Source organism: Micropterus dolomieu, linkage group LG09, assembly GCF_021292245.1.
Source record: "Micropterus dolomieu isolate WLL.071019.BEF.003 ecotype Adirondacks linkage group LG09, ASM2129224v1, whole genome shotgun sequence".
Lineage (NCBI taxonomy): Eukaryota > Metazoa > Chordata > Actinopteri > Centrarchiformes > Centrarchidae > Micropterus > Micropterus dolomieu.
In genome coordinates, this window is record NC_060158.1 from 21,297,787 (window position 1) to 21,310,675 (window position 12,889).

General features: G+C 38.3%; 1 protein-coding gene across 4 annotated transcripts in view; it reads right to left on the reverse strand.

Moving 5' to 3' along the window:
* Positions 1–2,274: 2,274 nt before the first annotated feature.
* csmd2 (CUB and Sushi multiple domains 2) overlaps positions 2,275–12,889 on the reverse strand; it is a 253,342-nt gene continuing 242,727 nt past the window's right edge. The window contains exons 66-68 of one of the 4 annotated variants that reach the window (XR_006826279.1): positions 12,243–12,420; positions 11,193–11,633; positions 10,954–11,041 (exon numbers count right to left, since the gene is read on the reverse strand). Coding sequence is in view for 3 of the 4 variants with exons in the window: in XM_046058105.1 (XP_045914061.1) it covers positions 12,261–12,420 (160 nt within the window). In the remaining variant the exon portion in view is untranslated. Of the gene's footprint in view, positions 3,178–8,912; positions 10,076–10,953; positions 11,634–12,242; positions 12,421–12,889 lie in introns of those variants that run through there. The other 3 variants (XM_046058105.1, XM_046058104.1, XM_046058106.1) reach the window with 3 other exon arrangements.

Genomic DNA, 12,889 nt, shown 5'->3' on the forward strand with positions numbered 1-12,889 from the left:
TGCAGCAGAAATTTTTTTGTAACCTTGGCCAGATCTGTGCCTTGCCACAATTCTGTCTCTGAGCTCTTCAGGCAGTTCCTTTGACCTCATGATTCTCATTTGCTCTGACATGCACTGTGAGCTGTAAGGTCTTATATAGACAGGTGTGTGGCTTTCCTAATCAAGTCCAATCAGTATAATCAAACACAGCTGGACTCAAATGAAGGTGTAGAACCATCTCAAGGATGATCAGAAGAAATAGACAGCACCTGAGTTAAATATGAGTGTCACGGCAAAGGGTCTGAATACTTATGACCATGTGATATTTCAGTTTTTCTTTTTTAATAAATTTGCAAAAAATTTCTACATTTCTGTTTTTTTCTGTCAAGATGGGGTGCTGAGTGTACATTACTGAGAAATAAAATGAACTTTTTAGATTTTTGGAAAATGGCTGCAATGAAACAAAGAGTGAAAAATTTAAAGGGGTCTGAATACTTTCCGTACCCACTGTACATGGTCCACCACCATCATATTTTCCAGCTTGAGGACTGCATGTATTATGCCAACACCCTTCAAGTGATCAAGTGCGGTGGTGAGCTGAAAAGATATTAAAGCCATTCATCTGAATTAATAATGAATTTAATTCATTCATATTAATGCAGAAAAGCAGTGGAACATACCTGCTGGACAATAGGTCTGATCTCCTTCAGAAGGAGAGGTTTAAAATACATTTCCTTCATGAAGTAAAAAAGACTTCTGCCTAGTGCTCAAACTCTAGGCAAATGTGTCTTTTGTCAGTGAAAGGGTGCAGCAATTTCAGTTTCAACAGGTTGGCCACTTTGGGACACATGACAAGTCACACACAGATTTGATATTAACATGACCCATGTAAACAAGCCATTATATAATTGTAGGTATTTCTTCAAATACAGTCAATGCAATTAGTGTACAAAGCACTGTCACATAAATAAGTACATTTTTGAAAAGCCCTCATTCTTTATAAATTTGATTGCTACTGTCTTCATGTCGTCAATCCTTATGCATTTTGCAGCTTTGCCAAAGTGCCCTGCCCTGAGAAAGAATACACCAGGTAACTGGAGGATCTGGAGGAGAGCCATTCCCGCTGACTAACTGGTCATTCTGGGCAGGTAGAGTGGAGGACATCTTTGAAGCAATCAGAGGATGTGACAACTGCTGCTGGGAGCTCATAGCTGAGAGGAAAGCAGGAGAGGATGGATGTGGACACAACATATAGCCACAATACGACCATATCACAACATAACCTTTCTGTCACAGGATAACTGGCTTCAAGATGTGGTATAAACATTGTGGAACTCATTTTATGAGACTCAGTGACAATACATGTAGGGTAAATTAAATTTCAACAATGCACCAGTGGATGGTGGTCTCTACTCATACAGAACAGAAAGACTATGTGCCCCAGGATAATCGCCTTTTTCTCCCTGCTGTGCTCGGAAGGAAGGTCTCGGAGATACCAGACAAGCACTGAGAGGCTCAGCAGGAGCGACTACCCTCAGGCCACTAGGATCCTGAAAGAGGTCACTGCCACATGTTCAGTGTGAAATAATCAAAATAAAAACATCTCACTCAACTGCCTCATCAATATCTTTCTTACCCACTGATTCAACATTAATTACCCTAGAATTACTCAAATGTGCTAATGAATCAATTTGACAGTCACACATGGTTAATTCTGCTTGTCTGAAAGGAAGGAAACAAAGGGTGGGAGAGGCAGAGGATGAGTAAAAAAAATAGAGGACAAGTTGATTCCTAGTCTGCTTCCACATTTGTGCATCTCCTCCTGATGAGCCTCGGTTATTATTATCCCATCATGCCACAGAGCCCTGACAGTTCTGTATTAGTTATTGTCCTATTGTTATGAGCTAAGGATGGTGGTAATTGGAGATTCACTGTTGATTGTTATCAAGGAGCTAGGATTTTCTTTTTACTCATTCATTATTCAAGATAATGAGAAGATTTCTCTCATTCTAAGCTTCACAAGCACATTATAAGTCTGTTTTCTTTTCTTCTGCTTTGTTTATTTATTAAAACACTGCATTATTCTGAATAAAAAAGGGCTCAAAGATTACGGTTATTGCCATTTTTACCAGCAAAGCGTTGCAGGATACTGACTGAAAACACAGATGTATGGAATACATTTAGATCAGAATGAAAAGGTTGACTAAACTAATTAAATATTATAAAAGGATTCTTCAAATTTAATTTGATTTCAATGTCCCTTAATATTCTTATAGGCTCTCAACATCTACATGAATACCAGATTAGAGAGTTAGACATGAAGAAATTCCAGCGAGGGCAGAGCTCTCTGATATTTACATGTAATTACAGTGAGTTAGGCTTTTATGGCATTTAATTAGCCTCAAAACATACGTACATATAAAAACCAGGTGCGTGCACGTGATACAAGAGCACAGTACAGTATATGCGAGTGGCAGAATCATCAAGAAGACGACAGAAAAACAAGACAAAAGCGTGGAACAGCCACTTCTACAATTCACATAACATAAGTAATTTGTAATAACCTAAATGTAACATGGGCTATTTGTGGCATGGTCAGTATTGGAACAGACGAATCAAACGTGCAGAGAAATCAGCCACCTATCACCCATCTATCTCATCCCCGCCTCCAAAGTCTCAAAAGTCAACATGACGAGCAAACGTTGAGCAGCTGCAAGCTTGTATGGAGGGGGCAGTTGAGCACTTGTCTGCCCCACATTTGTGCACATGGAGCAGAAATGCTCCCTCATGAGGATGGTTTTCCACTCCCGGATACTGTTCTGTGCGCTTGGTATGACTTGCATGTGCCTCTGTTTTTATGTGCATGGGTTTTGAGACTAATTAAACGCCATTGCCTTTACATGGTGCTCTGACTGCAGTAAGTAAGCCAGCCCCCTGCTGACAAATTCAACTGACAGAGCAAATATATACTTCCTCTAATCAGTCAATCCCTTCATCCTTGGTCCAATGTCTTCTGGGACAGCAGAGGGTGGGTTTTGTCTGATATTAGCCAAAGTCCAGGCCAGCACGCTGGGGGGATTTGGGAGGTTAAACCTCCTGCTTTGATGTCTTCTCGAATATCCCGGCTTGACACAGTAAAACAAGGGGTAGCACGAAATTGAGTGGACAGATCCAAAAGAGATTCCCCTTCTGACCTTCCTATCAACAAACACAGGGAAAGTAATTAAACAAGGGTAAAAATAGGAAAACAGATTGTAGTCATGTTATATTTTTTCCCCAATTCAGTGTTGTTATGCTCATTCCAAAAAAAGGAAGGTGTTTATAGTGCAGGAAATGATCCATATACACAACATATGTACAGGATTATCAGTGCAAAAGCAGTTGTACCAAGAACAAGACACTGATATTTGTCTGTTTAAACACCGTATCAACCTGCTAAAAGGCGTAATGACTCAATCTATAATTTCTCAAAAACCGCATGCAACCTCTCCAGTAAATAGTTCACATATAAAGTAAATTGAGATGGGGACTTGCTTAGTCCCAAAATGATATTTGCAATAAATTGTACGGTCTTGTTTTTCAGTGCGGTGTAATAAGCTCCTCTTATTGAAAAAGCAACAAAGGGAACATGGCTGCCGGACACCTGGGTAATTGGAGGCAGCTGTCATCTCAGGCAAGACAGCGGAGTATATGGCTGTCAGTGTGATGTGTCAGACTCATAAAAGTGACAAAGCTAATTGTCGTCTCGCATCTCCACGCTCAAAGAAACTCTTGAGACCTCTGAAAAGCTTTTCTTTTCCATTCTTTTCCCTTAGAACTTCTCTCTTGATATTAAAAGGCCTGAGGGAGACATTTGGGTGGCACAGTAAGCGAAAACCTGTAAAACTGATGTTGACGTTATACTGCCTTCTGAGTACAGGCTGGTATTGTTTGAGTGACTTCGAATTTAGTTAGGCAGAATTAGCATGCTATCACATATACTCCTGGGAGCAATGATACTGTAACTGCAAACTGATTGGAGAACTTGCAGGAATTCACAGAAGCAACGGTGCACGTAAAGAGAATTCAGTGAGCCAGAGCAACAAGCAGCTTATCCTTCCCAATCCAGAACCCCAAGAGTGGATCCTCACTACAGCACTTGATCTTACAAATGACCTCAGATGAGACTGAACCATTATACAGTGCATATGAGCAGAATCAGATTTTAATCTGATGAGGAGGCAATCATTGAGAGCGCCTCGAGTTCATAAGATGGCAGCATGTATGATTTATCCGCCTGGAAATGAAATCAATAGCATCTTCTTGATCTGCATCGTCAGTCGGTGATAAAGTAAAGCAGCCACTCCGCATTGACCTGGGACACAAACACTGAGGCCAGGAACATTCAGTCCAGTCTTGAGGACAGAGGGCTAACTGGCTGATGTGAAGGAGCACTCTCGCAGGTCAGGGCAACTTGACAAGGTTTGATTAATCACTATGGGAAACCTGGTCGAGAACAGGAGTGACTAATGACCCGTGTATGGCTGTTGATTTAATCAATCAAGAAAAGGCTCTAACCTTGCCAATACTTGGGTGAAACACGGCCACATACTGAAGCACACACACACACTCACTTATTTGGACCAGCAGGAGAAGTCCTAGTAGTAAATGCCCCAGGGCATTTTCTGCTACCATTATCAACTTTGCTGCAGTAAAAACTGAGAACTATATGCAGTTCTGGACGCATGCTTCTATGTCTGTACCATCACAATATACAATACATTAAACTATGAACTGCAGAAGCTAAAACTTTATGACTATAATGCTGAGATCCACAGTGCATTATTTAGTAAGTTAGCTGCTGAGATTTAGGACTTAGATGTCTCCTGCTGTGTTTCTAAAACATTTTCAGTAGCTCAAGCATTACCATTTAAAAGCTGGCCTTCTTGCATGTCCAAAAGATAAACTAAAATTGATAAGCTAATATATTACAATTTTACTAAGGTTTCTGCACCTTACGCATTGGTTTAATTTCAGTCACTATGTTAACATGCACATTAATAATCTGACTATACCAAGACCAAGGTAATATCAGCTTACTGCACCTGCTAACCACATTAACTTTAAACTGCATGCCAGTTATTGAGGCATTTATCGTATCTGATTTGTCTTCCTGTTGATTATGTGCATGCAATTTCATTGACTCTGAAAACACCAACAAAGTCTCACTTAGTTTTATAACATTAATTGGGAAAGTGTTAAATTACATTTCGCAAAAACAGTTATAAAAACATATCACTTGGCCTGCTAAAAAGTTATGCTATTGCTTGAGATGCTACAGTGACTACTGGTTTACAAAGTTAATTGCTTTTCATTGGATAACGGATGTTTCCTAGCAACACATTTCTGGGAGAAATTGTGTCACTGTAAACCATTAAACCTTTAAAATATTGATTCATGTCAACATAATGAATGTGACCTTAATCTTTTAATCTTCCTGTCTTACTTGTGCCAGAAACCTGTCAACGGGCAAGTATTAAATATGAGAGTGCTGGTAGGACGTCACTATCAGTGTGCGGACCTCAAACACATGCAAACATATATTTACAGAAAGACTACAATGTTTGTATATTGTACAGAGAAATATGAAACTCCAACATGACAAGTGGAAGCAGATATCTTTGCCTAGATATGAGAAGCTGCACCAGAAAAACTGGTTATATACAATGGCATTACTTATTACCCCCAGAGGCTAATTGTGCATGACTAATGGATGGCGGACTTGAGACAATAAAAGTATTCATTCAATAAAAACCCAGATGGAAAGTAGGTTTTATATTTTATTCCAAAACCTTCAAAATAAGTTTCAAGTTCAAGAAAGTAGAATAAGCTTAGACACAATGCAAAGCATCATATACAGACGGATAAAATACATTTTATATATTGCAGACAAGCCATGGTGGGTCTTACATATGTACAGTATGTATGTAAATTTTTTATGTACAATCTTTTTTACATATACAAAAAGCCTTGTTTCTATTTTTCTTTGTATATATTTATATATATATATATATATATATATATATATATTTATTTATTTATATATATAGAGATTTTTCATATACTCCCCACTAGCATTTGTACTACAATAATGAAAAAGAAAAACATTTACATATGTCAATCCATTTTTTTCTTTTTATATTACAAATGTATTTTCATAAAAATATATCTCTGTACAAAAAAAGGTTTTTTTTATTCGTTAACATCTCTTTTCTTAGAGACACTTTCCCTCTATAGTTGCTCTCTGTAGTTACACACAGTCTGCTCAAGTCCATGTTTGTCCATTCCTTTACAGGTTACCCTTTTGGTGCACAGCAAGACACTGACACTGTCTTTTACTGTTGTTTTGTTGAGGCGTTCAAGGGCCGTGTTGATCTCGCTTAAGCGCTATGGGTTGTCATGAGTTTTAGTCTCATTTAGAGGCTAGTTGAGAGATCAAATAATGTTGTGGAGGGAAAAAAGAAATCATGGGACCTTGTAATAACTTTGTTGCCATGACAAACATACAGGAATAAAACGTCTGTGGTGATAAAAAGCAGCTCTCTATATATTTTTGCTATATTATACTCTAGATAAATTGGACATTCTGTTTTTATTCCAGGGATCACACACTGTGACAGCATATTTTCTTTTCCCATTACCGCACACAAAAAGAGGAGACGTTGTGGGATAACATATTGAACACAGTATAGACAGATAAATTCTGATGCACTCAGTGAAATGAAATACATTCAGTAGTTTTCAGTAATAACTGATCTGATTTTAAATCATGGAACTAGCCATCCAATCTTATCTCTGTTTACAGAATAAAATTCATCTAAGCTTTTCAAAATACATCTCCCTTCTCTCTCCCCCATGCTTGAATCCACTAGACACACCGGAATGGGCTGAATAGTGAAATCAAATTGCATGGAATGGACCTGAAAAACACAGCAGTAAGTGCAGCTTTGTCGTATCCATCATTATGTGGTGACAATGAAAGATGGGAGATTATAAATGATAGTTGATGCAGAATATGTCACAGCACAACCAATGGATTGCTTGGTTTTTCAATGTATGTGCGTTGTGGCCGGTGCAGAAAAGTCTGAGCTCTAGCTGCAGAAAGAAATGGGAAGCTTTTGGTGTAGTCCCTGTCAGAAAATTCAGTGAGCTCGATGGGAACTCAAAGAACATACTGTAGCTGTGGTGTGTTTCATTATAGAAGAGATGGTGAGCAGGAGAGAACTCAGAGCTGTGTCTGGCTGATAACGAAAATGAACCCAGGGATGAACAGAGTTTCTGTCTTAAAATATGCAAAGAGAACTAGGAAGTAGTCAGCTGCTATTAAGAAAGACTCTCTTCAAATCATTTCCATCCAGAACTCACTGATCTTCATTTTCATGTTACTGTACTGCACTTTCTTTGAGCACTTTCTGGACTAACCCAGATGGATTAAAAAGAAAATATTTCCATAGATGTAGCGCACATTAAGTGAAAACTACCATTTGTGCAAAATTACCAGCATGAATTTTTTCTGAATGAATTTCATGTTCGCCATTAGAAAACCTTTCTAACTAGTGGAACTAAATGAAGCAACATTGAGAACTGACTGAAAGTGTTTATCTAAATTTTTGCCCGATTCTAATTTGTTCAGATTTGAATAACTTTCTTTGGCTGAACAGGTAACTTTTTAATACAAACTCAAAAATACAAACTCAGCCAATCATGTACGCAAGCACATAAAATCCAAGACATTATTCTTTGCATACATAAAAACAGTACTAATGAGCTTATTGCTCATTTAGGAAAAGCAAATTGTGTTACTTCAGTAGGTTTGTGTCTGTGTGGGTGCCTGGGTTATACTATACAGGCAGAAATGATAACAAGAACCCTGACCGAAAGCCAGAGAAAAGACCTCTAATTTCATAACATACATAAAAACATTATAATCTTACTAAAGAGATAATGATGTTTGGAATTCCTGAACACAAAACAGAGACACTCAAGCTGGTTCATCATATCATGGGGTTGTACCAAGGCACTATAATGAACGTAAAGTGCTTATTGGAGACTGGAGGAGGTACAAAAACGTATGAAAAGGTATGCGTCTGGCCCTTTAAAACCATTTCTGAATTTCTGAATTGAGCCCTTGTTCGTAAAAACAATCATAGTTGTATGAGCTTATGCTTCTGTATAATGTTTGTCCAAATAAGTCTAATCTAGTCAAATAGAATCAGCTCCATCTGGAGAGAATGGGGCATCATGTCTTATCGCATCAGCTAATCACATTTGTTTGTTTAATACTCAGTGCCTCTTAATAAAGTGTGTTAAATGTTGCCATGGGATGAATGAATGGAGGCGAAAGACCACTTCTAAATGGCCTTAACAGAAACTAACTGGAATGTAATGCAAGCTATAGACTCTACTGAAATATCTGGAGCAATTTCGGAATAAAAATAACTGAAATGCACAATGCAACAGCCGCAAAAAAAAACTGAGAACTGAGTACGAATGCCTTCAAGATAATGCAAGTGCAACTGCTCCTCTCCCCGTGAAATCTCCAGGGTAATTCAATCGTTTCCTTTTCCATCAATTCACAACCAGAGCAGGCAAGGGGCAATATTCTATCTGTAATGTCGAGATAAGCAAGAGCTTTAAAAGTAATAAAACTGTAAAAGCAATTACCGACTCACTGCGAAACTGATTGAAGGAACAATACAGTGATTGGTTTCAGAGGCCTGATTTTAAAGACTTCATTAAAAAACCTGTTGGTATGGAGGCTAACTGTGATTGTGAAAGCCACTTTGTGGCATATATATATATATATATATATATATATACACACATACATACATACATACATACATACATACATACATACACACACACACACACACATATATATATACATATACACATACATACATACATATATATATACGTGAATGTAATGTAAGTCAAATATTCCTCCTATTGTCTAACACTAAAAGGAAGGATGCGAAAGGGTACATGGTAAATTTAAGAGTGTGGATGTTTTAGACTACTTCTTTTGGAGTCAAACATTACATAATTGAGGGTCTGTCCTGTGAGTGAAAATGGTAAGATGAATTCAGGATTCGATATGGGTTTGACAATGAAGCAAGCTAAATTAAAGCAAATTGCATGTAATGACTCAATTTGCTGCAGTGAAATTCAAGCACTATTCACCCCACTCAGCATCCACAGGATACACAGGTAAGAGGAAAACAGCTGGGAGCAGGGTGTTTGAAATCTGGTAGCGTTCTTTCCTTTCGACGCCAACGCTCATAAGCGATTTACACACACACACACACACACACACACACACACACACACACACACACACACACATTATCAAGGGTCACAAAAGCAATAATGTTCTGATTTCTCTCTTCTCATAAGACGTCATTCACCAGACGCGGTAGACTCCTGCTGTTATATCTGATGACAGGTTCCTCCTGTGTTAATCTTTCAAAACAATATTTTGTGTATATTGCTCCCCAGTTGCCACAGATTTGAGGAGTGTTAGCATTAGAGGCATAAACATTTTTCCATATGATATTTATCACTTTCAATTGAATGCATGGGTGTAATCAGTATGCCAGCAAACTCCCTTGCTGTCACGGCTCCGAGAAAGCCTTCTGCCACATTTCATGATTGGTGAAGACAAAACAAAGCAACACAACTCTTTTTTTTCAAAAGGATGGAGCTGTCAGAAGTTAACTTGGAGGAAAAGACCTGAATGTAATCCAGGGGGAACAAATCACTGACTCATCCATTCTTCAGACTCAAGCGCCTTTAGTTGAACATTTCGAGGGAGTTCAAACATGACCACACTTTGATCTTTGTTTTCCTCGGGCCAAGTTTAGGAAGCTCATACTGAATTCTTGATTTCAGAGAAAAATAACGGTACGTACTACCTTCAAGCTGCAGAAGCATGTGATGGTGGATCCCAGGATTAAAAAGAAAGTCAGAAGCGGGCAGTTTGACATCAGACTAGCAGTCTTTCCGAGGAGAATGTGCCACTTGTTGCTCTGTGACTTGGTCCTACAGCTTTATTCTGAATTTTGGAAATGAAGAGGAAAATAAAAAACAGGTGTGGTCCCAATGCATTCACATATCCATGGAAAAATACTGCATCACAATTGTCATCGCTACTTAGACCCAATCAATGTCTTTTTCGCCTCAAGTGCCTCAGAGCGACAGTGGCAGGAAGGTGGTAACTGATACTTGTGTGAAGCACATCTGAGTATTGCCTCTTGCTTAACATTTTGATTTAGGTGCATCAGTTAGAGAGGTGGATTTGTCTATCTTCAATTTCTTTTCAGTTTCTCCCGGACACAAAAAATGTAAAGTGATTGCATATGAATCACAGAACAAAAAAACAAAACAAAGCAAATGAAATGAAAGTTGTAACCAGAGACTGACATTGCCTTCAGTTTTAGTTTTCTCAGTGGATCTGTACATTGTCAGTATTTGTTCTGGATAGCATTTTATTTTATTAGAATGTCCATAGCATCCAGGTATAGCGACATCCCTAAAACAAAATCCTCATATTTTCTGAAAATAGAATTAACTTAAAATAAATGTGGAGACGTTTTAGCATATTATCTGCAGTGTGTTTGGTGGAATCATTGGGGCCAAAACAGACAGGGGATATTTTGGGTCAGATGCAGCCACCACAAATGTGTGCAGAAACACACACACACACACACACACACACACACACACACACACACACACTTTCTCTCACTCACATATACACATAAATTCTGTCTACAAGTTCACTCAGTGCTTTTTTCAGCAGCCCTAACTACCTTTAAACCTCTGCTCTGGACACAGCTGCCTCAGCAAGCAGAATTTCATCCCTGCTTCAAAAAAAAGGGGGGAAAAAGGACTGAGTCAAGCTCAAAAAATAATGATAGTGTCTCTCCAACATGGCCTTCACAACTGAATCTTTAATTCATCCTCAGCCAGAGACTCAGGGCCTACGATGAAACCTTTTAACAGCCTCAGGAGCAGACGGCTGGGGGAAAAACACAGTTCCCAATTACTCATCACAGAAAGCAAGCAGTGTATAAAAAGAGAGCAAAAAAACAACAAAAAACAAACAAACAAAATAGAGAAGACAGACTACAGTGAATCGAAACAGTCCAGACTGTCTCTCTTTGACTCACAGAGGCCAACACGGGGCTGTCCGCCATACAGTTCGCTTGCACAAAGATCTGTTAGCTACAGGTCAGTTTCTTGACTTTAAGTTGACCATAAAATTCCCTTTGGGTTTAGGCGGAGGGCGGTGAGAAAAGTCATCACAGCTTTGCTTCCAGCGTTACTCCTGCTGGCTGCAGTTTCAGGAGGAAGCTGTTCCTCAAAATATGGAAAATGATTAAGAAACCATGTAAAGTTGTTGTTGGCATTTGTTACAGTCTTTGTTGTCTTCACATGGTTTCTTTTTTTTTTTTTTTTTTCTCCTGCGGGAAAGAGCCTTTGCCACTGGAGATGTCTCTTGAATGTATTTCAGCAAATAAAATAATCTTTGTCTTGCCCTCTACTCAAGGAACTATGGATGTCCTCTGTTGGCAGGCAGGCGAAGATGTGGTGAACTTCTCCTCCCCTAACTGAATCAAGGATGAATGCATGGATGTAAGGGGTGATGGATGTGTGGGGAAAAGACAAAAAAAGACATCGTAAGGGAAGGGTAAAGAAAAGTGGAAAGAAAATATATGCAGAAAAGCAAGAAAAAAAAGATGTTCGAGGGAAATTGACAGAGAAAAAAAGATAGACAATAACCGAAAGCATGGAAATACAGATGAGGGAAATCACAGAGAAGATAATAACATTAATGTAATATTCTCATCAGTTTTGAATATACAAAACATATTCTATATTTTTCATAAATATAATTAATTTTAAAGTATAAACAAACACAATACAATTCATTAATATGAGATACAGATCAAAGGAAATGCAGCAGAAAAAACCCAATCACAGATTTCTCTATCCTCAGAAAATTCTAGAGGTGCGGTGTAAAAGGTTTAGTTTGAAACTGGATTCTGAGAATCTGTGTCTTGTTGCTTCAGCAGTTTTGATGCCTTGGATGTGTGATTAGCTCGAGCTAGCCACAAGGTGATAACTTCATCTACTTTCAGAGAAATGTGGATCCAAGGATGCCTCTAAGTCCTTAATTCATCATAAGGCCAGATGACCTGGCGGTGTTTGACTCTTACCTCTGGAGGAAGCAGCTGCTATACAGCTGTGCAGACTGTGCTGACTGTGAATTCTGTCTCATTGGCCATTATGTCAGTGGGTTGGATGTTGCGGTCATACATAGGGTTCTCGAATGTAGCTCGTCCATTAGTGTTCTCATGGCCCACGTAACCATTGAAGGGAACTTTGGGTCTTCTTCTACAATGAGATCAGTTCCCATTAGGGGTAGACAATACAGTCTATCAAGTATACAGCATATATATGTATCATAGTATAGATTAGGGCTGCAACTCTATTTGATTCACTGATGAATTGTTTAGTCAATAAAATATATAAATATAATATTATAATAAAATATCAGCAAATAATGAAAAACAACTCTTCATATTTTTTTTTACAAAACTTAGTACAAAACACAAAAAAACCCAGCAAAAACATCAGCATAAAATCAAATTTGAGAAGCTGAAACCAGCAAATCTTTGGCATTTTTGCTGCTCAACTGAATGATTAACCCACTATCAAAATCTTATTTATATATTTCACATTTAATTGGAGGATAAACCCCTTGAGATGCACCATCTCATTTTCAGGGGCATCCTCAGACACAAAAACACAGATTTAACAGACATTTATACAAAAAATAATAATAATAATCAAGACAGTAACA